Source organism: Chaetomium strumarium (genome assembly GCF_033439665.1).
Source record: "Chaetomium strumarium strain CBS 333.67 chromosome Unknown B0T15scaffold_5, whole genome shotgun sequence".
NCBI lineage: Eukaryota > Fungi > Ascomycota > Sordariomycetes > Sordariales > Chaetomiaceae > Chaetomium > Chaetomium strumarium.
In genome coordinates, this window is record NW_026944433.1 from 3,018,795 (window position 1) to 3,044,623 (window position 25,829).

General features: G+C 53.5%; 13 protein-coding genes across 13 annotated transcripts; 6 read left to right on the forward strand and 7 right to left on the reverse strand.

Annotated features, from left to right (window-relative positions):
• Positions 1–353: 353 nt before the first annotated feature.
• On the forward strand, positions 354–892 carry B0T15DRAFT_537665 (uncharacterized protein). Its single transcript, XM_062869634.1, has one exon. The coding sequence runs from the start codon at positions 360–362 to the stop codon at positions 543–545; it is 186 nt and encodes a 61-aa protein (XP_062720586.1). The 5' UTR covers positions 354–359; the 3' UTR covers positions 546–892.
• On the reverse strand, positions 893–2,662 carry B0T15DRAFT_537666 (uncharacterized protein). The gene has a single exon (XM_062869635.1). The coding sequence runs from the start codon at positions 2,313–2,315 to the stop codon at positions 912–914; it is 1,404 nt and encodes a 467-aa protein (XP_062720587.1). The 5' UTR covers positions 2,316–2,662; the 3' UTR covers positions 893–911.
• Positions 2,663–4,958: 2,296 nt separating this feature from the next.
• B0T15DRAFT_558827 (uncharacterized protein) lies at positions 4,959–5,858 on the forward strand (the record flags this gene model as incomplete). The annotated part of the gene is made up of 3 exons (XM_062870487.1): positions 4,959–5,158; positions 5,339–5,601; positions 5,650–5,858. The coding sequence occupies 3 exons, from the start codon at positions 4,959–4,961 to the stop codon at positions 5,856–5,858; spliced, it is 672 nt and encodes a 223-aa protein (XP_062720588.1).
• A 359-nt stretch (positions 5,859–6,217) lies between these two features.
• On the forward strand, positions 6,218–6,921 carry B0T15DRAFT_537667 (endoribonuclease L-psp family protein). Its single transcript, XM_062869636.1, has 2 exons — positions 6,218–6,442; positions 6,525–6,921. The coding sequence occupies exons 1-2, from the start codon at positions 6,331–6,333 to the stop codon at positions 6,833–6,835; spliced, it is 423 nt and encodes a 140-aa protein (XP_062720589.1). The 5' UTR covers positions 6,218–6,330; the 3' UTR covers positions 6,836–6,921.
• A 1-nt stretch (position 6,922) lies between these two features.
• Positions 6,923–7,952, reverse strand: B0T15DRAFT_419209 (uncharacterized protein). The gene is made up of 2 exons (XM_062865525.1): positions 7,719–7,952; positions 6,923–7,668 (listed from the first exon to the last, which is right to left on the reverse strand). The coding sequence occupies exon 2, from the start codon at positions 7,517–7,519 to the stop codon at positions 7,070–7,072; it is 450 nt and encodes a 149-aa protein (XP_062720590.1). The 5' UTR covers positions 7,520–7,668; positions 7,719–7,952; the 3' UTR covers positions 6,923–7,069.
• Positions 7,707–7,952, reverse strand: B0T15DRAFT_363760 (uncharacterized protein; the record flags this gene model as incomplete). Its single annotated transcript, XM_062864162.1, has 1 exon — positions 7,707–7,952. A coding segment is annotated over one exon (246 nt), but the record flags the coding sequence as incomplete, so codon positions are not given.
• Positions 7,953–8,358: 406 nt separating this feature from the next.
• Positions 8,359–9,537, forward strand: B0T15DRAFT_558831 (casein kinase 1, delta; the record flags this gene model as incomplete). Its single annotated transcript, XM_062870488.1, has 6 exons — positions 8,359–8,361; positions 8,549–8,621; positions 8,667–9,160; positions 9,208–9,240; positions 9,271–9,286; positions 9,374–9,537. 6 exons carry the CDS (start codon positions 8,359–8,361, stop codon positions 9,535–9,537), a joined length of 783 nt encoding a protein of 260 aa, XP_062720592.1.
• Positions 9,538–11,731: 2,194 nt separating this feature from the next.
• Positions 11,732–13,260, reverse strand: B0T15DRAFT_437538 (kinase-like domain-containing protein; the record flags this gene model as incomplete). Its single annotated transcript, XM_062865849.1, has 2 exons — positions 12,650–13,260; positions 11,732–12,515 (listed from the first exon to the last, which is right to left on the reverse strand). The coding sequence occupies exons 1-2, from the start codon at positions 13,129–13,131 to the stop codon at positions 11,732–11,734; spliced, it is 1,266 nt and encodes a 421-aa protein (XP_062720593.1). The 5' UTR covers positions 13,132–13,260.
• Positions 13,261–15,115: 1,855 nt separating this feature from the next.
• Positions 15,116–16,260, reverse strand: B0T15DRAFT_253466 (uncharacterized protein). Its single transcript, XM_062863217.1, has 3 exons — positions 15,932–16,260; positions 15,242–15,881; positions 15,116–15,181 (listed from the first exon to the last, which is right to left on the reverse strand). The coding sequence occupies exon 2, from the start codon at positions 15,835–15,837 to the stop codon at positions 15,301–15,303; it is 537 nt and encodes a 178-aa protein (XP_062720594.1). The 5' UTR covers positions 15,838–15,881; positions 15,932–16,260; the 3' UTR covers positions 15,116–15,181; positions 15,242–15,300.
• A 2,106-nt stretch (positions 16,261–18,366) lies between these two features.
• On the reverse strand, positions 18,367–19,244 carry B0T15DRAFT_576175 (uncharacterized protein). Its single transcript, XM_062871015.1, has 2 exons — positions 18,691–19,244; positions 18,367–18,495 (listed from the first exon to the last, which is right to left on the reverse strand). Exons 1-2 carry the CDS (start codon positions 19,092–19,094, stop codon positions 18,483–18,485), a joined length of 417 nt encoding a protein of 138 aa, XP_062720595.1. The 5' UTR covers positions 19,095–19,244; the 3' UTR covers positions 18,367–18,482.
• Positions 19,245–19,854: 610 nt separating this feature from the next.
• On the reverse strand, positions 19,855–20,907 carry B0T15DRAFT_253486 (uncharacterized protein). The gene is made up of 3 exons (XM_062863218.1): positions 20,838–20,907; positions 19,943–20,778; positions 19,855–19,890 (listed from the first exon to the last, which is right to left on the reverse strand). The coding sequence occupies exon 2, from the start codon at positions 20,672–20,674 to the stop codon at positions 19,961–19,963; it is 714 nt and encodes a 237-aa protein (XP_062720596.1). The 5' UTR covers positions 20,675–20,778; positions 20,838–20,907; the 3' UTR covers positions 19,855–19,890; positions 19,943–19,960.
• A 640-nt stretch (positions 20,908–21,547) lies between these two features.
• B0T15DRAFT_253506 (uncharacterized protein) lies at positions 21,548–23,942 on the forward strand. Its single transcript, XM_062863219.1, has 4 exons — positions 21,548–22,413; positions 22,460–22,622; positions 22,670–23,493; positions 23,573–23,942. The coding sequence occupies exons 1-4, from the start codon at positions 21,588–21,590 to the stop codon at positions 23,818–23,820; spliced, it is 2,061 nt and encodes a 686-aa protein (XP_062720597.1). The 5' UTR covers positions 21,548–21,587; the 3' UTR covers positions 23,821–23,942.
• A 643-nt stretch (positions 23,943–24,585) lies between these two features.
• On the forward strand, positions 24,586–24,929 carry B0T15DRAFT_537686 (uncharacterized protein). The gene has a single exon (XM_062869638.1). The coding sequence runs from the start codon at positions 24,618–24,620 to the stop codon at positions 24,906–24,908; it is 291 nt and encodes a 96-aa protein (XP_062720598.1). The 5' UTR covers positions 24,586–24,617; the 3' UTR covers positions 24,909–24,929.
• The last annotated feature ends 900 nt before the right edge of the window (positions 24,930–25,829 follow it).

Below are 25,829 nucleotides of genomic sequence, written 5' to 3' on the forward strand. Positions count from 1 at the left end.
CAAGAGCTCTGGGCGTTGGCGCTCTACTAGCTACTGCTTGAGGTGCGAAGCAACAAAATCTCGACAAGACTGCCATGGCATCCGTAATTGCGTGGCAGTCCATTGACAAGACGCTTATGGTCAAGGTATTTGGCAGTCCCCGCTTGAGCGCTATACATTAAAGAGGACTAATGTGAGAGTTGGCAGATCGCAATCATAAAGTAAGCCGTACCTGCGGACATCAACCAGCCGCTCTTCCCGTGTTGCCGTCCGTCTCAGCATTTGCGTTCGTGGTCGAGGTTCATTCGGCCAGTTCATCGGCAGACACACGGCGCCAGCGCGGCAACCAACCCACATCACATTCTCGACGTCCTCCCAAGATGACGACTCCAACAGTAGCCCGCCACATCGTCAACTTCATAACCGGCAACGCCGGTAAGCTTGGTGAGGTGAAGGCGATCCTCAAGCCAGCGATCCAAGTCGAGAACCAGGCCTTGGATCTGCTCGAGATTCAGGGTACTGTGGAGCAAGTGACGCTTGACAAGTGCCGACCGGCCGGCAGCTGACCTGGTAAGTTGATAAACTTCGCTTAGATATATATGTCTCTGTACAATACAATCTTAAATAGGCTAACGAAAACTTAAGATGGAAAATAGAAGATGGAGAATATAAGAGGGAAGATGGGAAGACGGGAATATTATTCCAACGCTGTTTAATGGACCGAGGTATCCAAATGCCTAAATGCATGACGCCCGCGCCAGATAAAATGTCAACCAAATTGATAGTACAAACAAATTAGATCTCTCAATCTCGCAGCCTTCCTGCCCGAGGTGCTAGCCAACCCCATTTCTCTACCTTGCATCCTCCTCACACGCTGCTACACCACCCTGTTCACCGAGCCCCCCCATCCCGTCTCGCCACCCAAGCCATACTCATCCCCGCACCCCGCCACCAGCATTGGCATTCGCAATCCCAACCTGAACGCCTTGTTGACGATGCGCAACAACAGCAACACCCCTCCTCTCCTCGCGCATCTCCTCCATAACCCGCGTATGCGCAGCCGCCAAGACGCGATAGATATTCGCCAGCTCGTAGTCGCCGTTCCACTCGAACCCCTCGCTCGACCGGCGCGCCACGTCGGCCAGCCGCGCGTGCGACGACTCGGTCAGGTCCGCGTCGATCACCCAGTGGTCCTTGCCCTTGACGGGGAACCGGTACACCACGTGCTTCCACTCGGACCGGCGCAGCTCCATCTGCCGCGCCCGGTCGTATGCCGAGTCCGGCGTGGCGCGCAGTTGGGACAGGCGCTCCAGCGGCGAGTCCGGCACCGTCCATCCTTCTCTCGAGGGCGACGTGAGCGGGTTTTGTGCTGAGGAAGGCGCGAGGAGGTCTGGGTTTGGCAGCGCGGTGGGCGCGAGTTGTAGCGCTAACCCCAGCGTTTCAGGCTTTGTGCTTTTTAGGTTTGCGCGCGCGGTGGAGAGGGGCGGGATTTCCGGGGCCTGGGCTTGATCTTGGTCCGTTGTGCGTGGCTCGGCCGGCTTGTCGCACGTGATGGCTGGAGCGTTGTCGTAGACTGATGAAGCCTTGGTAGAGGGGTTTGGCTTGTCGTCTGTCGATCGTGACGCCGATGTGGTGTGCTCCTTCGAGTCCTTGCCGGATGACTCGGGCTGTGGGCTCTGCCGGGCCGAGCTTGTCTCGGTGGACAAGATGGGCGACGAGCCGATCTTGGTGGCTCTGCCGGAGAGGGGTGGGCTGTTGTAGACGAGAGACCCGGGCGTCGGTGCTGCGGAACCCTGCAGGTTGGGGGAGCCTCCAAGGCCACGAGATTCTGGAGACATGAGAGGCGATGTAAACATGGGAGGACTCTCGGGCTTCATGGTAAGCCCGGACATTGGAGGACTCTGATAAGGATTGACATTGGACTGAGGAGACTTGTCGAGGTTGCACTGTGTCGGAGTTGCGTCTGGAGACCCGCGAGGTGATTTGGCCTTCACATTCCTGTAATGCGACGGTGGCAATCTCGGCGACGGTCTCTTTAGGGGAACCATGAACAACTCCTGGTCGCTTTCGATGTCGACGGGCTCGATGAGTGGAGCCGACTCGCTAGTGACGGAATTGTCATTGGGCTTGAACTCCATTGCGGGGGGTTTCTCGAAACTCATAACACACAAAAAAGGAGATGCGGTGAAATGGAGCATCCAGCGGCGGAAACAAAACAAGATCTGCCGTTTCGAGATCGCCATGGGCATCATGAAGTAGCAGTCGCGTTTGTTTATAGGCCTGCCCCTCGTAAACGGCGCCATGATGTCAGTCTCGGTGTTCGTGTCGGCAGCCATGGCGGACACTAAAGGGCCATTGTGCGAGACGGTAACGTTTCTGACCTTCGACAGTCGTGCGGCCTGAAACGCATACTCCAGTCCAGTCCCGCTGCTGCTCTGGGAATTGAACGTCGAATCCGGGCATTATGTCCTTTGGTGTGGGGTTTTCGACCGATGTGGCGATGGTGATGGCGGTATGGCTACCGAGAGGCGACCAAGACGGCGGCAATGCGCTGAAGACAGCCTCCGACATGTGGGGTGGGTTAGCCGGTTTTGATGGGTAATACAGCCTCACTATACGAATAAGATCCCATGCGGGCCACGTCTCCTGTCAGCACTTTTTGCATCAGTGGAATGGACCGAAGATGCTAGTAGGTAGGTATACAAAATGTTGCCCGGTCGCGGGGTCGGGCGTGAAACGGTTTGGGTGCTTGAAACGCACATCTGAAGTAGGGCAACCCATTGGCCGGGCAGCCCTGTCACTTGCCTTTTCGGGGCAGCGCGACCACCCCGCAATGACGTCACCTGGTCGTCTGTTGTTTAACGTTATCGTCGTCGTTGGTATAGGGACATGCCGAGCGCAACTTAATCCCGACACGAACAAGAGTCACACTCCCAAATTGAAATCCCGATTGTGAATTGTGACTTTAATTCGCGGGACATGAACCTCATCTATTGGTATACTAGTGGTGTAATCCCGGCTCGCTCTGGCAGTTCAATTATAATATAAATGACAGTCAAAACGTTGGGTCACACTTTAAAACCGGGGTTTATATTGCAATTCGTATGGGAACGCTTGATGCACTTAACAAAACCCAGAACCCATCTCTACCTACCAAATGAAATTGGAAAATGAATAACTTAGCGAAGGTATCATGTAAAGGTCCCCTTGGACGAATTTCCCTGCTTTTTTAAAAAGTCATCTATACCCCCTTTTGTGATGTGTTGAACATGGCGAGCTTTGGTGGGAATTGGGGAGTGTGACCCAACTTTTTGACTGTGGCTTTTACCTTATGGTATCAGGCCGTTTTGATAAGTCATAGTCATACGGCTACGTACCTTAAGCTTACAACCAAAGAGTTATAGTAGTAGTTTTTAAATAGCTGGGAAATTCTATTGTTTGAACCTGAGAAAGCCGCGAATTCTACAAGTAGTTAAACCGACTTAAGTAGTAGGAGGACCGCCTCGCGACTACCTTATTCTGGCTTGCACCATATAGATTCTTGTCAAACGAGTCTTAACTTTCTAGCCGTTAAGCTTTTCCTAACCTCTCGTTAACGAGAAGGCGTTCATTCTACTAACCGGAAGTCTTTGGTTATGGAAAATGGCCTTATTCTGCTGAATAGCTCTCATAGTTCACGTAATGTCTGCAAAGCTACATAGCACCGATCATCAAGCAAAAGGTTTGGACCAATGGATACCCGTGTTTATAATAGCATATACCTTGCAACTAGTATCTGTTAACAGTCTATTTGTATGGGCCAGTAACAATTGATTAAGAAAGACACCTGTTTTACCTGCAAAAGGACTATCCTACTAACCCGCCGAAAGAATAAGTCCGAATTGTAGTAAGCCATAGACAGATACCGGACGGCGAGCAAAAGGATTTTATCCAAAGAAGAGAACACCACACCTAACAGTCTCCCATCAGTCGGAGAGAGAAACCACCATACTAACGCAGATGAAAGTCATTTCTGGTAGCTCGACCACCAAATGAGACTCGAACTAACCGAGCTGTTGGTGCCGTGGCTCTTGTAGGTATATCCCTTGTCCGACATCTTGAACGGTAATTGTCGAAGTCGCAAACGTAGGAAGCTTGATGATTGCAAGATGGTGGAATGGATGGATGATGCTGAAGAGAAAGTCGGAAGGAGAGGAATCGGTTTGGAGTGCCTGGGACCTCGCCGCCGGAATACCGTTCCCCCCTGGCGCCTGACCTTGCGCGAGCGACCCCTCTGCGGCAGAGCAACCCCACTGATCAGGAGGAATAAAACCCTGTCGATTGGGAGATAGGAAGATGAATTCGGACTCGAATTACCGATCTGACTTCGACCCCTCGTTGGCACCACCCGCCGGGATTCCTCATTGATGGTTTACCCTGACTGTCGGCGGGCTCTTCAGTGGCTCGATCACCCGAAGAGCTCGAGCTATGCTGCAACGCTTTCGACTGGCCCTAAGCGGGAATCTGAGTGGCTTTTTTAGGTCCTTATACTCAAGCCACAAGGGCGTGACGTCCCGAAACCTCGTAGCCATCTCTGGCTGCGCACGGAGATGGGCCAACCTCGCTTTGATGTCTCTCTCTTGCTTGCAGACCGTCGATGATCCGTTGTTTGAGGAAGCCATGTTGGTATATTATAAGTTTCGAAGTCGCAGGGGTCTGATGTATGTGGGTTTCGGATACATAGTTTGGTTGTTTGTAACGAACAATCAGGGGTTGACCTATAGGAGTGTTATGTCGAGGTCGAGATCAGAACCCCTGTCCCAGGTGACGAACCGGGGTCCGGACATCCCCTTGGCGAGCTTAGGTGTACCCAGATCCCTTCGCAGTGTTCCTAGTTTCTCGTTCTTCCACCCCTTAGTCTATCCGCCGCTACGAGGAGCAACATTTCGCACCTCGTCCCACCCTCGCACCACACGAGGTTCCCATTCACCGCCGCGGCCATGCCGTCAGTCGAGAACCCGCCGCCTTCCACGCCCTCGCAGCAACCCCCAGATCACCAGTCAAGACTGGTGCGCGCCCGTGCAGTCGTTACTGCGCACCATGGCCAGTATCTAGACGTGCTAGACCGTTGGCAAATGCTCGAGATCCATCCGCTGATCGACACAGTCCTGTATTACAGTGGACAGGCGTGGCTCACGTGGTGACGTCGACGTACGCAAATGCACCAAAACCCGGGCGTCGGTCACTTCTCAACCAACTATCCCTGGCTTCATATATCACAATTCACGATCGTCCTCCATCAAGAAAACCCGGACCCCGTGGGCGAGCCTCAGCGATGCACTAAGTCCTCACTCAGTCAGACGACAATACTTGGGAAAAGTACAACTGGGGCGAACCTTGACAGAGGGGACCACAACGAAGTGTTCGGAGACCCTTCCTACCTCGACAAGTTCATCATCGCGTGGATGGATGCCATCCCCGAAGGTGTCGTCGCCTCGATCCGGGGGACTAAGGGTTGCGCGGAGCATTGGCGATGTGACATAAACACAAACACTGGCTTCTTCATGATGCCGGTGGAGTACCCAGAGGCGTTGGTCGATCACTCAAAGATCGATAAACAGCTGGAGTCGCGGCGCTTGAACGGTACCTCGCTCGTCTCGGACTGAATCTTGTAATTTATTACCCTGATAGCAAAGTCCCCGTGCTTTCTCATGGCCCGGTCCATCCCCTGCCTCTGCTCATGGCTCCGGATGTCGGACCCGACCAGGCGGCAGACAATCTCGCGCATGGCGACGTCGGTGGGCAACGTGCACGTGTACAGCTCGCCGACCACAGCCGGGAAGCACTATAACGTGGTGTTTGTGGTGCAGCCGTACAGGGTGACACACATGTGTATATAGATACAATGCAGTACCGTCTACAGAATACAGAGAGGGCGGACTTGGCGGGCAGGGGCAACGCCGCAACGCACAGTAGCCTGCAATTGGGTGCCTAGGTAGCTGTAAGAGAGATGAAACAGTGTGACATATGCGCAACCGAATGCGGCGAGTCACCTTGTAGAAGCGAGAGGAGAATGGTCACCAGTCATAGGTACGCTTCTCCATACTGGGTCCACGGAAGGAAGCTTGGCGGTTGCCCAAGTCGAATCCTGTAAGGAGATTACTAATTATTAGAAACCGGTAGAAGCCAAGAGGATATACGACGATCAGTGGCTTGTATTAATACACGTAGAAATCTTCCATAGCTACTGAACCGTCGCTTATAGACGTTGTTACCTCCAACTGCTCCGGCATCTAACTTTGCAGCATCCCCGATCTCCAATCCCAGCCAAGCCAACGCTAGCAGACGCCGCAAAGTGCGCAGACCGCTACGATGTCGTCCCTCCGATATTTCAACTACTCCCCTTTCGCTGGCGTTCTCTCCGACCAGTCACACTACAGCCAAGCAGTCCGCATAGCCGACCGCATCGAGTGCTCCGGACAAGGTATGCTCGCTCTCTCTCTCACCCCGCAACTTTCCTTGCAACAATTCTCCTAGAACCCAAACTGATCATCCAAAAATAAAAGGAGGCTGGGATCCCGAGACAGGCGCGATCCCTCCCTCCCTCGCCGCCGAGATCGAGCAAGCGTTCGCCAACGTCGACGCCTGCCTGCGCAGCGCGGGCGGCAAGGGCTGGAGTCAGGTGTACCGGATCAACCTGTACACGACCGAGCTCAGCGAGGAGCTTTTTGCCGCGTGGGCCGCGGCCATGAAGAAGTGGGCCGGGGAGCAGCATCGGCCGCTCCTGACCGGGGTGGCGGTGGCGGGTCTCGCGCTGCCGGGAATGCGGGTCGAGATCGAGGTTGTTGCGCATGCCCCTGAGAGCGCTGAGGCGTGAATGAGGTTTGGGGGAGGTAGTTAGAGTGAAGCGGCGATTGGCAAGGGGTGGAGTATACTACTACATACGAATCGGATGATGCGGTTGTATAGGGGCAGCTTTATAAGGTACCTCAGCACTACCAGTAGCAATGTCGCAATCCAACAATTCCCCCCCACGTCGACAATGCCCATAGCAGGTAAGGCAGGTAGTATCCGACCAGGCATCCACGTCACCAAAGTAACCACAACACCCTCACTCAGCCAGACCCACCATCCTCAGCGACTCCTCCCACAGCCGGTCCTCCTCCTCAGGGTTATACGTCTGCCTCACCCACCCAACGCCAAACACCAGCCCGTCATCCTCGCCCCGCCGCGCCTCCGCGACATCCTCCAAGTACCTGCCGCCCCTAGCCGTCCACTCGCGGCCCACAGCAGCCCAGACGGTCGTCGCGGCGCCCTGCTCGGGTGACTTCAGGATCTTGCGGACGTACGGGTCCGCCATGATGCGCGCGCGGAACTCGGGGCTCACGTGGCGCCCGATGGCGGTGTCGCCGACGGCACCCGGGTGCACGCTGGTGGCATTGCAGATGCAGTTGCAGCAGCGCCCCGCCGAACTCGCGCTCAATCTTGTTGGCGAGGTAGACGGCCGCGAGCTTGGCGCGGTTGTAGGCCTCCTCGTGGCTGTATCTACCGCCATACGCATCCTTTCTTCTTCGGAGAAGTGGTAGTAGGAGCAGAGGGAGGAAAAGGAGGAGGAGGAGGAGGAGTCGCTTGCGGGAGGAGGGTGGGGGACCGCCGCGCGGTGGGCCGGCTGGACGCCATAGTATGTACAGCGCCTTTCGGTTCGTGGCACTAAGACAGGAAATCAGTGTCTGTTCCCACCCAGTATGTTGCAGGCATACCGCTCGAAGATGGCGAAGATCTGGGCCGCCGTGTCTCGCGAACCGGGCAAGATATGCGGTGCACACTGCAGGTACCGCGGGCCCTAGGGCAGGCTGAGTGCTATTCCGCCGGTCGAGTTCTCGCAGTGCACGACGCGTAAGCGGAACTTTGGACAGGTTGTCCCAGAATTCTGGTGGGAAGTTCGATGGTCCGTGAAGTCTGCCTCTCGACTTGATCTTCTTGTTAGGACGGTGCTCTTGCGGGTCGTCTGCGCGGGCTCTCTTTCGATTGTGCGCGCTCGCCATGAGCAGTCACTTCGTAAGGTTGAGATCGAGGGAAATCCGTGTGAATATTCAGGTCGGGCCGGTGGGACATGACTGAGCTGGCGCTGCAGGAATTCGGGTGGTGTGTGCTGCATATGAATGATTGGGCTGGAACGCGTCGTCGCCTGCAAAACGGCGCGCGGTGTCGCACTCGAGAAAGGCATCAGCCAACTATTAGCCGCTGTGCGGCAGGGATACGGCGCCGGGTGTGGGGTTATCGCCTCGAAGACGTGCAAAGGGCGCTCGGTTTTGCAATCTCTCAAAGGACGAAAAAGAACCTGGGTGAGGGATACGTGCGGGAGTCCGCGTTGCTGGCCAACGAGGTGGGGCTGCTTCCATGGTTCGTGGCTATTGCAACGGAGGCTTGGGACCGCTCAGCCTCTAATACCCCGACCAGCCCTGATCTACTAAGAGCAAATATTTCTCGATGCCTGACTTCACTTTGCAGCTTCAGTTCCATTTCACAATGAAGGTACAGATCTCCGACTCCTCCGACATACTATGAAAACTGCTTATACACCCTCCAGGACATTCTCATTGCCGACCGGTATCGCGTTGAGCGTAAGATCGGCGCCGGAGGCTTCGGCCTCGTTTATTCCGGTACGGTGCTATCTTTCTCTGCTTCAGCCGTCGCTAACTGGATAGGAACCGACCTCTCCTTGGGCGAGGAGGTCGCCATAAAGCTCACGTTTGTTCGAAACAACCCCGAGGTGCTCCGAGGCGAGAAGGACACATACGACGCGCTAGACAGTAGGGTCGGAATCCCGCGAGTGCGATGGTTCGGGCAGGAGTACGATTTCTACGCGCTGGTCATAGACGCCCTTGGCCCGTCACTCGAGGATCTTTTTAACTATTGCGACCGGAAGTTCTCTCTCAAGACTATTCTCCTTATCGCCGACCAGGCCATCGCCCGAATTAAGTATATCCATTCGAAGGGCTTCCTCTATCGCGATATTAAACCGGACAACTTCCTTATAGGGGTTGGCAGGCAAGGGAACTCACTATATATGATTGATTTTGGTCTCGCCAAGGAGCTTTCCAATGCCGAGCGTCGTAAGAATATAGAGGGTATCCCGCTAGGTGGCACCAGACAGTACGCAAGCATCAACAACTATAATGGCCGTGGTAGGTGTCTTATCGTGATGCTAATCGTCCGGACGCTAACGCGCACGAAGAACAGTCTTAGGCGGACGACCTGGAGTCCTTTGGGTATATTTTCGTATATCTTACCCGGGGCTCGTTACTATAGCAGGGTCTAAAGGTTAGTACAGACGACGAGAAGGATGCAAGGATCAAGGAGATGAAGGAGAGCCTGTCGGCCGAGGCGCTCTATAATGGCTTTCTCCCCTGAGAATTTGCCACATATATCAACTATACCCGGGGACTGGCTTTTGATGATAAGCCGGACTACTTGTACCTTCGCCGGCTTTTCTATCGCCGGTTTCGAGCGGAAGGTTTCACATATGACCACGTCTTCGACTGGACTAAGAAGTCGTTTAAGGAGATACAGAGCTAAGCCAATCCCCCAATGTCCTCTAACACGCAAGTCACAGAGACGCTCAAGGGAAAAATGTCGAAGAAAGCCCGACGACAGCGAGTTCGGGCAGCTTCAAATCCGAAGAGGTCAAAGAGAAATCTACGACATGGAGGCCGGGGCAGCAGGACAATTGCTGGCGAATGGCGGTAAAATTACTTCCTCTTCATTTGCGAGATGAAAGGCGCAAAGTCGTTCAAGGGTACTCGGAACCCAGCGCACCACGGACATATCGGGATCATCAGCGACAGAGTCTTGTGATTGGGTGGAGCGACCAGCCAAGGAGCAAGCATGCCTTTTCCACCGCACTCTCCACTCTGGAGAGGCCGGACGCCGCGGCCCGTCCCGCACCATGTAAGGCTTTAACGTACACCATGCACCGCTTACCCCGCTTGCGAGAGCCGGAAGTTGGCGGACAAATAGATAGGATTTCCATTCCAGAATGAATGTATTGCGTGATGACTGCCGCCTTGCGACCCCGCTCCCGCCTTGCCATGAATGCCTGACCGCACCCCTCATTAGCTGATAGAATTGTGAGTCTGCGGCGTGGCGAATGAGGCGCCTTAGGGCGGGCGTGGGGTGGCCCCTCGAGACCCTTGACAGAATTGTCGCTGACATCAGCCCGCTTTCACACGTTGCGAGCTTGACTATCAGCGCCACCAGCGTGTGCGGATGTTGCGTAGACCGGATCGCAGCCCCTTCTTCTCCTCGAGGAGCACTGGCTGAAGCAAGAGGTGGAAGCTCTCCAGAGCCGCGGGCCGGCTTGCCACCCTGGCTGTCGGGAGGCGGGTTTGAGTTCTACGTCCGTGATATCTTTGGACGAGAACTCTCTGAAGATCTCGGTCGTAGTCATCTTTGGAAGATGCTTGGGATTTGCCGACCCCTCGAGTTGAGGGACGGAGAAGGTCACCCTTCTGGCCATTTTCTCTGCAAGGAGGCTCTTAAGCCACGCCTTTCGAATGGATGTGAGATGCCGCCCCCAAGGAATCCAGCCAACAGCTCCAGTCAGTTGTTGTGGGCCCCACAAGCCTCGCACGGCCCCATTACAACCCCGCCGTCCAGCGCTTCGTGACTCGTTCTCGCCTTTGGAGCGCTCCTGAGTTTTCTCAAACATATGTGAGCTTTATGATGACCTCCTCGCCCGAATAAAGATCAATACCTACCCCTGTTAGTGACGGCTGGAGCAGAACGAGACAGCGCCGTGCCTGAATAAACAAGGCCGAAGCCTCCTGTCCCGCGAGTGCGTTGATTACGACCTAAGGAGCTGGAAATGGCAACCCAAGGAGCTGGAAATAGCAACCCAAGGAGCCGGAAATGGCAACCCAAAGGAGCTGGAACTGGAGCACTTGTGATCTGATGTTGGATGTAAACCTGTCTAAGGAGTGGTGGGTCCAAGCTCATGCTTCGAATATGGCCGCTCAATTACATCTGCACAATGTGGCTTACGCTGCAATTGATTCAGTCTTTTGCTCGTCATCCTAGTCTTCCCGTTGCCATTTCCAGCTCCTTGGGTTGCCCATTTCCGGCTCCATGGGTAATCCTGCAAAGCTCAGTGCTATTTTTAGTACCAGAACGCAAGTACACATTACTACGCTTGCTAGTTGTGGCCGCTTTTTGCTTCCTGTGGTGATCACGCGCCCCTGGAATAGACTCTCTGCTCCTTTGATCCTGCCCGTGGGCTTTATTTCTGGGGTATCGTCGTGTCTCATCAGTGTATCTATGCTTGTGCAGAAATGAGCCCGGGGTGGGACTTGAATTTACAACAACAACGGCGATGTAGCGCTTGTGTGAGGTGCCAATCGATACGCCTTGACAAGGCGCATAGATTGGTACTCTTTTGCAATAGCATCTACCAAGTAGTGGTCGGGCAATACCATAAGGTTGCAAAAAATACATCTCCTAGAGGTAATATTAAAGGCTTAACGTTAGCGGTTTTCTATGGGGTTTCCCAAAAACGCGCTATACGTTTTAGACCTATAATAACACATCGTTATTCCGGGTCCAAGCTGCAGTAACCCAAGCAAACCACAATCCTGAAGCCGAAATAAAGAAAGAGGGAAATATGGGAGAACGTAGCTCTCCGCAGAGATAATACAAACGCTAGCGTTTCCAGTCAGTTATGCCCATTTTGTACGGTGCACCCTCTTCTTTGCTAACCTCGTTACCTAAGTATGAACTAGCCTCCCCTGAACCACGTATGACCTAACATACCTGACGCCGTGATCCGCTTAGTATAGTTATATTCAAACAACCCACGCATCAACCCGTAGAAGGAATCTGCTTCCTTTTGGCTGATTTGTGTGCTATTCGCAGCGGTCCACGCTTGCGTCAACTGACCGCGACGGCAGAAGGCGTCCCTAGGCAGATATCTGCAGAATTTCTCAATCCCAATGTCGTGTCCGACCGTCTTGCTTCTTTTGACATCAATAGCACTGCTCACGTACTCTCTGAGCGACGGATCAGAGAAGCTGTAGTTGCCAGAAAAATTGTGGTGCCCCACGCCCTCTTGCAGTCCATCGTGGGCCGGCCATCCGTCGTCACCAAACTGAACCTGTTTCCAGCGCGTTGGGAAATGCCCACCCAAGATGGCGTACATTTTTGCAATAGTATTGCTGGGTGACTCGAAGAGATCCCCGAACAGCTCTACGCCGCACCGCATCCGGAATATAAGACATCCCAGCGCCCAAATATCTGCCGGCGGGCCGTTCCTCACTTCGAAGATGCTTTCTGGCGCCAAATACCTTGGCGGTATACCAAGAAGGGAGCGTGGCGGGCTGTGAGATAAATACGCTTGGTCGAAGTCCAGAATGTAGAGTTTGCTGGAGAGGTATTTAGACGGCAGTCGGGTAAGATCCATGGCTTCAACCGCATAATTCGGTGCTCTAGGTCCGGGTTGTTTTGGTTTGCTTGCAGATCGTCGCTTGATCTCCTGCCTCTTGGGGGGAACATCCCCCATATCTCTTCATCAGAGAGGGAGTCCAGCGGTTGTGAAAGTCCGAGGGCAATATTCCGGGCCGTCAAGTCTATGATATACCATAATAGGCACTATTAGCTAAAATAAACTAGGACTTAACGAGTTTAGGGAGAGTCAAACTTGCCTCCGTGGCACAACCCGGAGGAATGCATAACCTCAACGGCAGATGTAATTTGCCGCGCGAAGTCCCGCACATACTCTGGATAGAGCCGGTGATGAGAATCGATCAAGGCCTCAAGAGTCGGCCCCAAGACCGGAAGCACCTGGCAAAGATGATGGCCGTTTGGACTGTCGACAAAAAAGCGCTCACGTTCGGCCACGAAGAGGGTTGGAAAACTCCGGAGAAGAGATGCGATCTCGGGCAATTTCTCATAAGTCTGGGAATAATCTGCAGCGACGATTTTCAGAGCGACAAGACCAGGTTTGTTGTTTTCGCGCGCGAGCCAAACGGTGGCGAAGCCGCCGTGACCCAGTTTGTGGACGATTTTGAAGCGGCCAATGTGATCACCAATGTCGACAGGGCAATATCCGCCCCGGTAATAATGCTCTGGATCCTCAGCGCTGACGCGGTCGAGACCGAAGTAGCAGGGACCGTCCTCCATGTTGAGGCGGGCCAGAGAGAGTGCAGTGGGCCAAGCTGCAAAAGAGCGGACAAAGTTACAAACTTGAAAGGAGACGGTAGAAGAGCAAGAAGATTCAGTCAACGAGATCGTGCGAATTCATGGTTCTGTGTCCGTAGCGATCGATGAAAGCAAGTGTGATGAGCAAATGTGTGCGGATAAGTCGGGCCCCCCCATTCCGAACACCCCACATTCCGAACACTTTGTAAGCCTTGGCATCTGAACCACCCATCTTCTTCAACCTACTACATTACAACATCATCAACCCACCACAATACAGGAAGCATCTGAGTCGGAGCTTTCTGACCCGCTCTCTTCAATGCCAGACTCTTCAAGACGACCAGCCTCAATTTGAGCCCGGTGTACCTGTTCAATGGAAGCGAACTGCTTATTCGGATCCGGGACTACCCTCCTCCTTCTCGACGGCCGGGCTGCCTCCAACTGGACTTTCAGAGCCTCGTTTTCCTGTTGCAAGCGAGCCAATTGGAAGTCCTTCTCATCAAAAGCCTTCTCAACCTTCTTAAATAGAAGCCGTCGCGTAGAAAGATCTTGCCGCCGGATGGCCAGGTTGGTCAGGTGATCCCGAAGGTCTACCTTCTTGCGTGGAGTCTGAAATTCGACCTCCTTAGCCGTAGTAGTGGGATGGCCAGGTAGTGTAGGAGCTGGGGTCTGTAGTAGGCGTAGTAGATCATCTTCGTCAGGCGCCCGGTTCGAATTTTCCAGCAAGAGAGAGCTTATCAGTGGTTTGGCCATACTAAGAGGCCATAACCCAGATGCCTTCCACCTAGCTTTGATGTTATGAGCTGTAATTAACTCCCTATAAGCCTGGACAAGGCACTTTAATATCAACTACTTGCCTAATGTAGTATATTCTGACCAGCTAGTCAAACGGTTGAGGAGCTTGCGGTAGGTGTGCTTGAGGGGAGAGAACACTGATAAATCCAATAGCTGGAGAACGTGGGAGGTATAGGCTGGTAAAAAGAGTAGTTGGATATTGTTGTTAAAGCACTCCTATATAAATTCAGTGGTTGTATGGCTATCATGACCGTCCAGTATTAACAGACGCCTCTAGGAGGGATCCTACGGCTGGGTCCGAGGGATAAAGACCCGTTACAGCCATTCTAACGCAATTACCCTATTTACCTAGTCTTTATCGGTTGCAGTAAATAGCCAGTCCTTCAGTTCGTCCTTGGCGATAGGGAACCACTGCTATTGAACGCTCTTGCCCTTGAAAATAACAGCTGGTGGGAGTGATACCCCTATCGCAGAGACATACTCCAAGAAGGAGGTCTATACACGCGAACCAGGGACTTTCCGTTGCACTGCGCGTATATGGGCACTTCCAACTACCAAGCCGTTGATACCCTGACCTTCCATAAGGCCGAATTCGTCAAAGTTCCAGCGGTTGGCAGGTAAGATGTCCTTGATGGCTGGGATCTTTAGTAGTGGGAACCAGCTACGGATGACCGCGTTAGTGGCGCCGTTGATACGAGCTGAGTCGATCTTACAGCCTCTCTAGGTTCGGATAACCGGGTTTCTACAAAGAAACCGGGTTATCCAGCCCTTTCCAATGGTTATACGGGTGGCTCCCTGTACCTATAGAACTCGGCTGGCGAACTCCCTGATCTGGGTATGGGTTGGTGGAACACCGAGGGCGGCCTGGGTCAAGACCCATCGGGTAAGATGATCTTCCTGTACCCGGCTAAGAGTCTGTTACGGTTCGGCGGCAATAGAATGGGTCTGCGAGCCGTGGAGGCGGTCGTATAAGGTAGTCATTGGGATGCCGAATTCCCGGCTGATGCTTCGCGCTAAATAGCCACCGCGACGGTACTTAGCAACCGCATCTTGTAAATCTTGTTCCGAGTAAACCATCGTAAACTGACGATACTATTGCCCAAAAAATGAAGTGATTTAACTTAGAATTGACTGAGTTGTGGTAAGTTGAACTGAGGGGGTCGAAAAAGCGGTGTAGGCTTACAAAGTGTTCGGAATGTGGGGTGTTCGGAATTGGGGGGGTCCGACTTAGTTTACTCTCCGGCGGGGTCAGAGAAAGACAATGTACTCAGGGCCTCGAAGATCATGTTGAACCTACCTTTCCGGCCGATTTGACCGTTCGCTTCGTCCCGTCTTCCATCATCCAATCTAAATGCGTCACCACAGGTGAAGAGAGAATGTTTGGCGCTCGCAGTGCCACTCGAAGTAGCGGCTCAAGAAGCCGAAAGTGGGTTTTAGAGGTGAGAAACAGCCAAAAGGCTGAAGGCAGCTCAAAATGGCTCTCGAGGGAGCCAAAAATAGCATTTTGGGGCCGTCGACGCAGGGGTGGCCAAAAACGATCACAGTTGAGGCATGAGCTTGGCGGCTTGATGGACCTGGGAAACCGAAACGCATGGTCCGCAGCCAGAGTGACTTGCACTCATGGCAGAACTTCATTTTTCGTCGCTGCTTGATAGGCTTCTGGACTCGCTTGCCATCTTCTCTTATTTGTACCTCTCTGTTCTTGCGTTGAAGACAGACAGATCTCAAGTCTCCAAATTCCTCGACCTCTTTATGCCGTGATGTAGATCTCTGTCGTGATACCTCGTGCTCATCTCCCAGATCGTCCTTGGCTCGTTTACGAGAAGCCCTGGCTGCGTCGGGATGGAGAGTGCCTCCAACGGATAGAACCGGTAAAGCCCGGTCGGAGATCATTGCGGGAGCGGAGCAGGCGGACACGGGATTGTGGGGATTTGTAACTAAACGAGGTTAGTATATAGGATACACTCGGGTGAGAAGCAAACCGGACTCTATAGGCTCTTGCCGTGAAACGGTTCTCGTCTAGGTCGATAATGGTATATTGGAAGTAACCCTCGACGACTAGTCGCCAAACGACGCGCCCAATGATACAAGTCGTATAGGGCAATAACCATATATCCTGGTGAAGAAAAGATATAGGCAGAGATGAAGACAAGTCCGAAAAATAGGAGTTTTGTAAAGCCCACGGACACTCTACATAGAAGCCGAAACCCCTCGATAGTATCACGATAGGTATCTGATGCTATCAAAGGGAGCTTCTCAAGCCATGTATCTGTGGGAAAAGGCATCGTAAGGAGAAGGATGTGAAAATGTTCAAAGGGGTCGAAGGTGGGTTGCGAGGGGATTTAAATAATCGCGATATATTAGAAGGCACAGTATTTCACATTAGCAATAACGTATCTTATAAGCGAGTGACCCATATAAGCGAATGACCCACTTTCTACGCGACGCGACACCTCTACCCTCAACAACACATTTTCTCTACCATTGAGGATGCCCGCTACTTTGAAAGAGGATAGGTTAAACTTGGCTCTCTAAGTTCTTCAAAACGATAAAAATCTAAGCGAACGAGCTGCAGCCAAGATCTATGGGGTCGACCGTAGAACCCTAGTGCGTCGACGCGCTGGAAAGCCTGCACGATGCGATACCACGCCCAACTCGCGCCGGCTTACCGATTCCGAAGAGGAGGCGCTTGTTCGATATATAATTGAGCTCTCCGAGCGAGCTTTTCCGCTCAGGTTATGTGGTGTGGAAGATATGGCCAACCAACTTCTATGCATACACGACGCGCCCCCTGTTGGCAAGCTCTGGGCATATAACTTCGTCCAATGTAAGGAAGGGATCCGAATGTGCTGGGTGTATAGATACGACTACCAGAGGGCCAAGTGCGAGGATCCAAAGGTCATTGGCGATTGGTTTGCCCTTATATAGAACGTTAAGGCCAAGTACGGCATTATAGATGACGATATCTATAACTTTGACGAGACTAGGTTTATGATAGGCATCATCTGTGCAGGTATGGTCGTCACAACCTCTAATGGCAGGAGCAAGGCAAAGCTAGCTTAGCCTGGCAACCGCAAATAGGCGACGGTTATCCAGGGAGTCAATGCCCTCGGCTGGACTATCCCTCTATTCATCATCTTGGCTATATAGTACTACCTCGCTAACTGGTACACCGAGTATAACCTCCTGGCCAACTGGCGCATTGCAACCACCGATAATAGCTGGACTACTAATGCTATAGGCCTGGATTAGATCAAGCACTTTGACTACTATACGGCGTCCCAGGCAAAGGGCAAGTACCGGCTGTTGATCCTCGATAGCCATAAGAGCCACCACTCCACCGAATTCGAGTTCTATTGCCAGTAGAATAATATTATTACGCTCTATATACCTCCGCATTCCTCGTACCTCCTCCAGCCACTTGATGTCGGCTGCTTTGGGCCGCTAAAGAAGGCGTATGGTCGCCAGATTAAGCACTTGATACGGATGTATATCACCCACGTAAGCAAGCTCGAGTTCCTCTATGCCTTCCGTGAGGCCTTCTTCGCCTCCATAACGGAGAAGAATACCCAGGGTGGCTTTGCAGGTGCTGGCCTTATGCCGTACGATCTAGAGAGGGTGCTATCCAAGCTGGATGTGAGGCTTCATATACCAACACCCCTGAACTCGCGGGCTGGCATACTACAACCTTGGATCTTCCAGACACCATACAACCCTCGAGAAGCGACCTCGCAGTCAACACTCATCAAGACTCGCATTGCCAACCATCAAAATAGCTCCCCAACCTCGATGTTGGCTGCTATAGACCAGCTTGCTAAGAGTACTACGGCGGTGATATACCATGTGGCTCTCCTTCGTGCAGAGAACGCTTCGCTCCGCAAGGCCAACGAGGCACTAAGCAAGCGCCGGAGAGCAAAAAGAACACGCGTGCAGCTTGGAGGATCGCTTGCAGTACATGATGCAAAGGATCAACTGGGCCAGAAGGCCGTGGTTGGGGAGGTGGCGCAAGAAAAGGAGCAGGATAGTGGTGGTGCAGGGGGGGGTCGTACGAAGGTTCGGTGCTGTGGTATGTGCGGCAAGCCTGGCCATAATGCCCGCACTTGCCAGGAGGTTGTAGAAGCATCTGATTCAGCTGTTTCCGATGTAATTATAGTTGGTTCCTAGTATTATTGTGGTATAATCGAGGATAGTTGTTAAAGTTTGGCAGGGGGGTGGGTCATTCGCTTATATGGGTCACTCGCTTATAAGATACGTTAAACAGAGTCGATCTGCAACAGGATACCCCCCAGGAACCAGTCGGCCTATTTGATCTTGAAGATAGGAGACAACGATATTTCTCTACGCTTAAGCAGCTACAGATATACTCAAAGATACACCCAAACATACGACGAAGGTTGCAACGTGAACTTAATGCTTCTAGACACCTCCAGCCTCATTCTCGAGGTCTCCAAATGTACTGCTAGAAAACCGAAGAGCATCCCACGCTACAACGTCGATTAAGCTGGGAGTGCAACCACGCGCGAATTCCCGCAGAGATGTTAGAAAGGCTGTATCGATGGTCAGCGGACTTGGTCCCCCTAATATCGCCCGTAAGAACAAGGTAGTGGGGCACAGAAGCCCCTCCCAATCCGTCTCGAGAGACCGCCGCAACCATGCACTGGTGCGACACCTCTCTATAAGCAGCAGATTTCTCACCTGTCTGCTACAGGTCAGCATTATAAGAAACATGAGGAGTGGAAGTCTTACAAGTAAGCGGTGCTAGCAACATTGGGCATTATCATTAGCTCCCCGGAAACACCATAGAACGCTCTCAAGCTCCCGATTAGAGCAAAAACGCCTCGTTTCACCTTCTCCAAGTCCTCGGAATGCCAGTCGCCAAAAGCGTGAGTGTTGTCGCAGAAACGACGGATAAACGGCATGTAAATGGCGGCCTTCGCGTTCCACCACGAAGCTTGAATGCGTGCTGTCGCCAAATCTGATGAAGGTGTGTCGAAGTCAAACAGAGCACTCGGAGGTGGCGGCGTAAAGAACTGCTCGAGTTTCTCTAAATTGCCAGCCATACAAAGCAAACACTGAACCAGAAACTGGGCTTCCCAATCGTACACAATGCTGACAATTAACAATATAACCGCTATGAGATCGACCGCCATAAGTGAAAGAAATCTGCAAAACTCGCGGCGCTTCTCGGGGCTTTCCCGGAGGTGTAACCAGGGGTGTGACCGGATAAGCAACCAAACAGCAAGAACGAGGACAAAGCCAAGGAGAGTGACCGGCGTGGTCCATATGAACTTCAAGCTGTACTGCCTCAGACTCCAAATACCTAGGGAGTTGCAAAGAATGTGGACCGCCGCTCCAAACACGAAGATATACTTGAACCTCGGCTAGCAACGGACAACCGGGGTGTACAGCGCATTCACCGTTACGGTAATCTGCGCCCTGTTAGTAATGTGAAGGGACGAGAGTGCGCCTAATTACCTCGAAAGCCTGAGTGGACAAGACAGGCACGGATTTCCAGGCAAGGAAGAGCTCTGGCGCATGCAGGAGATAGCCAGCCCGGGCAAGCCCGAAAGGAACCGCAATGGCGATTTGTCAACCGGCCGCCACTCTGTCCCGCTCCTCCGTTTCACAAAGGCCCCACGGAGCGGGCGCCCGAGCGTCCACTCACCGAGTCCGAGTCAAAAGCTGTCCAACCGGGGTATGAATCGGCGTCTTTGCTTTGGCAGCTCGGGGAAGCTATCCATTGCACGCAATTCACATCGCCCTTTACCGCAGGGTTCTGTTGGGCAGCAGCATTCTTTTTGGTGCGCGCTTGGGGGTGGGACAGGTGGCTGGCCCCAGTCGGGTTGCCGCGTTTGACAGCGCACGTGGTGAAGTGGCGCTTGAGGACATCGCTGCGGGTGAAGGTATACTGGCACAAAATGCATCTGTACGGCCGGTGACCGGTGTCTGCGAGAAATTGTCAAATCACACCCCTCAGAGCGAAAGGGCTAGGGCTTACGGTTGAGGAGGTGGCGCTTCAAGTGCTTCGTATACCCGTAAGTGTTGGTACAGTAAGGGCAAGGGAACCTCTCGTCAGCATCTTTAGGAAGATCTGGTTGTTCGCCTGAGTCGTTCCGGCAACTAGTGCCGCGGGCGGGCCTGGAGTGCTGGGCAGAATGCCTCTACGGCCCTGCGAGCCCACCACATGTGTGGGCGGATCGCTGTCGGGCATCATAGAAGCCCGAGGCATTAGCGGGCGCTGGCTGTACGGAGACTTCATCCCCAGCTGTGACATCACTCCACCGACAGGCATCGGGCGCAGGACAGGTGGGGCCCGACCGCCGGCGGTGGCGGGAGCCGGATCGATCGGTCGGGGAGCCGATGCCGCTGTGGCGCTCTGTGGCACCATACTCGACGACGCGCCGGGGTACGGTTGTTGCGGGTAAGAGTTGTCTCCCATTACCGGCGAATAGGTGCCATCGCGGCCCGCATTCTGCGGCGGCATCGTGTAGGGAGGGGTTGCCGACTGGTGTAGGTGGTGCTGTCCGTCGTAGAGTGGTGCTGATAACGCCGGATCATCGGGCGGACCTTCCATAAACCCTCGCTCAAACGTGCAGTGAGAGATTGAGGGCATGCTCGAGCTGTCTTGGCGGTGGTGCGCCGTCTGAGGATAGAGTTGTGGTGTTTCTGTACAAGCATGGGTGGTGTCAAAGGGGCGCGGAAGACTAATAGGCTCAGCTGTATACACCATTTTCAGCAGTAGCAATGCGATGTGATAAGCCGGTCGAGAAGTCGCTCGGGAGCACGACGTTCAGAGAACGCTCCTAATGAGAGGTTGAGGCGCCCAATCCTGGCCTGTAACAAAATATCAGTTCAGGTACTCGGATGCTGGAGGATATTTGAGTCAACTATACTTTTCAAGAACACTACTGGTTTTTGCCACCCAGACCCAGCTTCTTTCGAAACCCGGTTTCTGGGGGACGCCTTGGGCGGCAGCCGGCTGGACGGGGATTGTGTGGTCAAACTGTTGTGCGACCCGGATCTCTCGTGTAACCCAGATTTGGAGGGTTGGAATGCCGAGCGTAGAGGTGAAGGGAGCGGACATCGGAATAATGAAGTGCAATGGCTCTAAATTCGTGACAGGCAAGAAGCAGACAGTCACCGTGGAGAAGAGAAGTGGTTGGGGTGTTTTAAAGGTCGCGCCACAGGTAATATATATGTCGCGGTTGAGAGGCCGATGCCGATGAGCGTGGGCAGCAAGGCCCCTTCGCTACATCCAGGCCGGTCAATCTTAATACGGCGCCGATGGGACGGGAGAGTTCGTCGTGAGTGTATGACCGCGAGTATTAGCGCCGACTGCCCGAAAGTGGAAAGTGATAGTGATAGGGAGGATCGCCCATGGACGTCCAGGGGCGTAAGGCTCACGGTCACCAGAGTTAGGTCGAGAGGTGTATTGCGCTAACGCTGCTGCGCGCAGCTGGACACCCTGTTCGCGTTTTCCCGCCAACAGGCATTCCGCGAGGAGGGTGAGTGTGGAGTGCCTACTTAATCCGGTCATAGAACATGTTCTGTGACTAAATCCGGTCTAGCCTATATTCGCAATACCTTGGCTGGACGTCGTAGAGTCTGTGAAGCCCAAGACCATCGTCCATTCACGTCCTACAATGCGCGCCACACGCATAGACGGTTTTGTCGGCGATGACCGCGCCTATGCTGGATATCTTTGCGAAGTCGTTAGTGGGCTCCCGCTGCTCGAATGTATTCAGCAGCTGGAGCAACTGGTAACGCTGCGACGCCGCCAGCATCGCGCACCCCATTCGCCAAACGCCGAGCTCGACGACAGTGTCCAAGCAGCGGACCGAGTCCCCAACCTACGCTCTATCCAGTCTGTCTTGGGGAAACCTCATCCGACGCCGCCTCCGGGTCTCAATATCGTGATGTGGGATCCGACGGAGCAGTCTTTGTCATCAAGCCGCTCCTCGTCGCCAGTCTGGATCAAACGGACCGCCACGTTCTTCAACAACCTGCCCAGGTCAGAAGACCAGTGGCGTGAGAAAAGGGAGAACCTTGGCTTATCTGACGCGCACGGCATTCTCAGCGCAGTTGGTTGCTTGACGACAGGCCGGTTGGGCAACGACAGTGGTTTCACGGACCATACCGCAAAGCCAGATCTGCAGGATGCTTTGGAGGCCTTTGCGGCAAACGCCGGCTCCTATATAGCATCAACAAGACGCAACCTCCAACTATCCCGTTTCCTTTCCCTCATTCTGATCGCAACGCTCTGTGTGGCAATACATGAAGGTCATCCGGTGCACCTGGTCGACGCCGCCCAGCGAAAATTCCTGGCGGCGAGCCGGAGGAATGGGAAATGCGAGGAGGGCGCTGAGCAGCTCCACATGGATCGGTTGTCGGTGCGATGGCTGCTCCAAGAGATGCAACGGCAATTTCGACGCGGACTTCGGCATCGCGCTTTCGAGCTGTTCCTCCTCGGTACGTCCATCGCTCTCCGCTTGATCTGAGACTGATGTCATTATAGAGGGCGGGGATATACACTTCTATAAGTACTGCCCGAAGGAGACGAAGGAAAACCAGATCTTCACACAAAAGATCCCTTGCTGTGACGTCCCGGATGAGATACAGGCCTGTCTACCATTTTGGCCCCCATTCCTTGTTCAGATGAATGTCAGCGGCCGATGGAGGTAAGATCAATCGACCGCTGCATCGCTCTTTGCTGATATGGTCGCAGTTACTCGACAACTTGCAAGGCGCTTAGCGTAGATCTCCTTAATCAAGAGGAGGATTTTCAACATTTCCAGGACACGATCAACTCAAAGAAGCTCGTCGCCTGCCAGCTCGGAGATATGTATGCAGCACCGAACGCGCATGTCGACGGATCTACCTCGACAACAACATTCCGACCTATTAACCCAGGGCCGCATGGCCGCGACGGACCGACAACTTCATCCCCTCCAACTAAGCGACGAAAAATGGATCGAGGTGCGGATGGACTTTCTCGCGGCGGCGCGGGCCGGGTTTCAGCAGCCCAAGAGGCGCCGTTCCTTGCCTTGCTTGCCGATGTGGCCGGACAGGAGCGCGCGGAGCGGCTTTTTACGGGGGCTGTCCCAATCTCTGTATCCGCGGAACAGACCTCCAGTACCTCCTTCCGTGGGCTTTCGCCACGTGATGCTGAAAGTGCTGCATCGACACCCCAGTCCGATCCGTCACATGGCAGAGACACTGCATCCATGGAACGACGCTTCGTTAGCGGCTGCTTCAATGCCTCTGGCCTTGTTACCTGTCCGGACGGATCGTCCTTCCCGATTAGAAACCTCGGAGAGACACGAGGGGGGATCAGCACAGAGACCCAGGAGGCACTCAACGGTGTTGCCCTCGCAACCATGCCCCCTGAATGCCAGAATTTGATGGCGAGTCCATTAGATTTGCTCTCAGATGCAGCTGGGCAAGCTGAGAGGTTGGACCAGGTGGCTGCCCTCCCGGACGACCTAACGGAACCAGCTTCCACAGACGTCGACCTAGGAGACACAGCTAGGACGGAGGGAAGCGGGTTTGGTACGTGCCTGCAAGGAGTCCGGACCGGTACCGTGAACCCTCCTGCTATGGGACTATCATGCCTGACTCCAGACGATAGTGGCCGAGTCAGTACCGGCAGGGCTTCGCAGGAACTCTCTGGCAAGGAACATATCAACGTCGGTCACTTTTCGGAGTGGATGTCACTCGATCGCTACTTTGATTTCAATGCGGCTGCCCTTCCTCCTCTCTACTAATATTCTTTCCATCACCCTTGGCATCGTCACCCCGGACTTCTCCAACGGAAATGACAATCAGCAGAAACCTGATCTCGCCGCTCACGAGAATGAGCGCGCTGTTCTCGGGTAGCAAGATTGGGCTCAGCCAATCGATGGGTTGTCGAGTTGTAGCGTCATGCTCCTTGGGTTGGTATTGAACTGCGCAATTTTGCGAAGAGAATGGGATAAACACCGCGACCTGCCCGCTTGTCGTTGATATTGAGCCTTTTTTGAGCAGACTTGGAGCTCGCGCATTGGTGCCAAGAATTTTAAGATTGTGACTTGTCGCCCATTCTTGTATGGTCGGCTTCTATACTCCATATTAGAGGTGTCTCCTAGTCTGGGTGGGTGTAAATACGTACATATTCCTGAATGAACTCTTTCAAGATGCGTTCATGTAGATCGTGGTATGGGCATTCGTAAACTTCTCCCCACACGACGTCTTCTCGTCGTTTCCAGTTCTCCTCACGCAGCCCCGCCTCTTCAACCAGTTCACGGAGGTTGCTCCCCTGTGGCTTCGGTCCAGGTGGTCGTGGTTGCAGCAGCTTCGATAAATCCATCGTATGTTGTGTTGTAAAAAGTGTGAAAAAAGGCCTTGTTCGACAAAGACAGCCGGACCAGTATTTAATTTGTCGTAGAGACCAAATTGGCGATGCAAACCAGTCACGCCTCAGTTCAGATGGGGAAGACAAATTGCAAAGGTGGAGAACCTATTGGCACCCAGCGGAGCCCAACTTTGTGTAACTTTCAAAACTGCAGGGCTGAGAAGAATTACTGTCACATCGAAACGTTCGGGAACATAAATCTCATTGGCCCGTGCCGTCGACCCCACTTTTTCCTGTAACTTCCTCCGTAACATCAACAACTACACTCAATTCATCAACGGCGATGTGTCTGTTGTCTGGTTCGTTATCGTTGGTTGACTTATTGGTCGCGTTATCTGCCGTAGCCTCAACCTGCGTCTTGTCAGAGAAGGGTCTGGCACTGGATTACCGGTACTTACCGGAGTATCGGATGGGGGGCCCTGGTCAGGGCAGTCAGTCCCGCTGGCGCTGGCGGTATCCGGAGCCGGATGGGCCGCTTCCGGGACAGCTTCATTCAGGTTGGCCTATTCGGTTCTTCTATCAGCCCAGTCTCCGGGAACTTCAGCTAACACAGTGGACTCACCGCGGAGTTTAGAGGAGCTTGGTGGTATGACGTCTTGTCATCTTCGTTTATATTCGACATAATGAGAGGTGAGAGCAATGGGTTTGAATCAAGACAGGCAAGTACAAGTGGACAATAGACACTAGGAATGGCTGTCGCGATGGCAGTGAGGGAGGGATCCTTGATGGGAAAGATGGCATTCTTATACCCGCCGGCTGGTGAGCTCGGATTAGAGCTGGTTAGGCGACTGACGAGTGTGAGCAGGCATTCCCGAACCAAACCCCGTCTGTTGGATGCTTTGGCTATCCCCTGTGTCTGCCGCCGAGAGTCTGCTTTCACACCTTCCCCCACGTTCACGTCGTGGCCGATTATGCATACCATACCAATACACCAGATCGAAGCTATTGACCACTAAGACGCCGTGAGCACTTCAGCCAGCCCTATCCGGAAACCGAAACTGGCTAGGTGCATCTGCAGACATGGATGGCGAGTCGATATAAACGTTGTGTCTGTTTCGTGGAGCGATCTCCGCAAACCAACGTGCATGATTCACACCTTGACTTGTTCGCCTTGGTTGACGGTCTGCTCTCCCCTGTCTCGGAACACCCTGCGGCTTTCGACAGGGTTGCATCGGCCCACAAACATACCAGCCAGGGCCATGTGCCTGCTCCTGCGGCCGTATACGCGAGTCGGGATGGTTGTTACCTTACCGAGTTGTGAGTAATCTCCGCGAAGTGCATGATTTGAATTACTAGTTGATAACAGTCTGCTTCTCCTCTGCTCAACATGGATTGCAACACTATACAGATCGTTGTGTGTTTATCGTGGTGCGATCTCTGCGAACCATCGTGCATGATGAACACCTTGACGTGATGATCTGCTTTCACCCCCTACGGCAGGAACATGCGCGTGAACCGCAAGGGGTAACTAGAAAGGTGGCTGGTTAGGGGTGTG

What these genes read in the sequence shown, in the direction of transcription:
- B0T15DRAFT_537667 (XM_062869636.1), top strand. Translation starts at nt 6,331, where the DNA reads ATGTCGTCCCTCCGATATTTCAACTACTCCCCTTTCGCTGGCGTTCTC. An exon ending in CATCGAGTGCTCCGGACAAG is followed by an intron (nt 6,443 to 6,524) that starts GTATGCTCGCTC and finishes CAAAAATAAAAG; the next exon opens with GAGGCTGGGATCCCGAGACA.
- B0T15DRAFT_537665 (XM_062869634.1), top strand. Translation starts at nt 360, where the DNA reads ATGACGACTCCAACAGTAGCCCGCCACATCGTCAACTTCATAACCGGC.
- B0T15DRAFT_253506 (XM_062863219.1), top strand. Translation starts at nt 21,588, where the DNA reads ATGCGCGCCACACGCATAGACGGTTTTGTCGGCGATGACCGCGCCTAT. An exon ending in AATGTCAGCGGCCGATGGAG is followed by an intron (nt 22,623 to 22,669) that starts GTAAGATCAATC and finishes ATATGGTCGCAG; the next exon opens with TTACTCGACAACTTGCAAGG. An exon ending in GACGGAGGGAAGCGGGTTTG is followed by an intron (nt 23,494 to 23,572) that starts GTACGTGCCTGC and finishes TCCAGACGATAG; the next exon opens with TGGCCGAGTCAGTACCGGCA.
- B0T15DRAFT_253466 (XM_062863217.1), bottom strand. Translation starts at nt 15,837, where the DNA reads ATGATCTCCGACCGGGCTTTACCGGTTCTATCCGTTGGAGGCACTCTC.
- B0T15DRAFT_253486 (XM_062863218.1), bottom strand. Translation starts at nt 20,674, where the DNA reads ATGGTGTATACAGCTGAGCCTATTAGTCTTCCGCGCCCCTTTGACACC.
- B0T15DRAFT_537686 (XM_062869638.1), top strand. Translation starts at nt 24,618, where the DNA reads ATGTGTCTGTTGTCTGGTTCGTTATCGTTGGTTGACTTATTGGTCGCG.
- B0T15DRAFT_419209 (XM_062865525.1), bottom strand. Translation starts at nt 7,519, where the DNA reads ATGCGTATGGCGGTAGATACAGCCACGAGGAGGCCTACAACCGCGCCA.
- B0T15DRAFT_576175 (XM_062871015.1), bottom strand. Translation starts at nt 19,094, where the DNA reads ATGGCGGTCGATCTCATAGCGGTTATATTGTTAATTGTCAGCATTGTG.
- B0T15DRAFT_537666 (XM_062869635.1), bottom strand. Translation starts at nt 2,315, where the DNA reads ATGGCTGCCGACACGAACACCGAGACTGACATCATGGCGCCGTTTACG.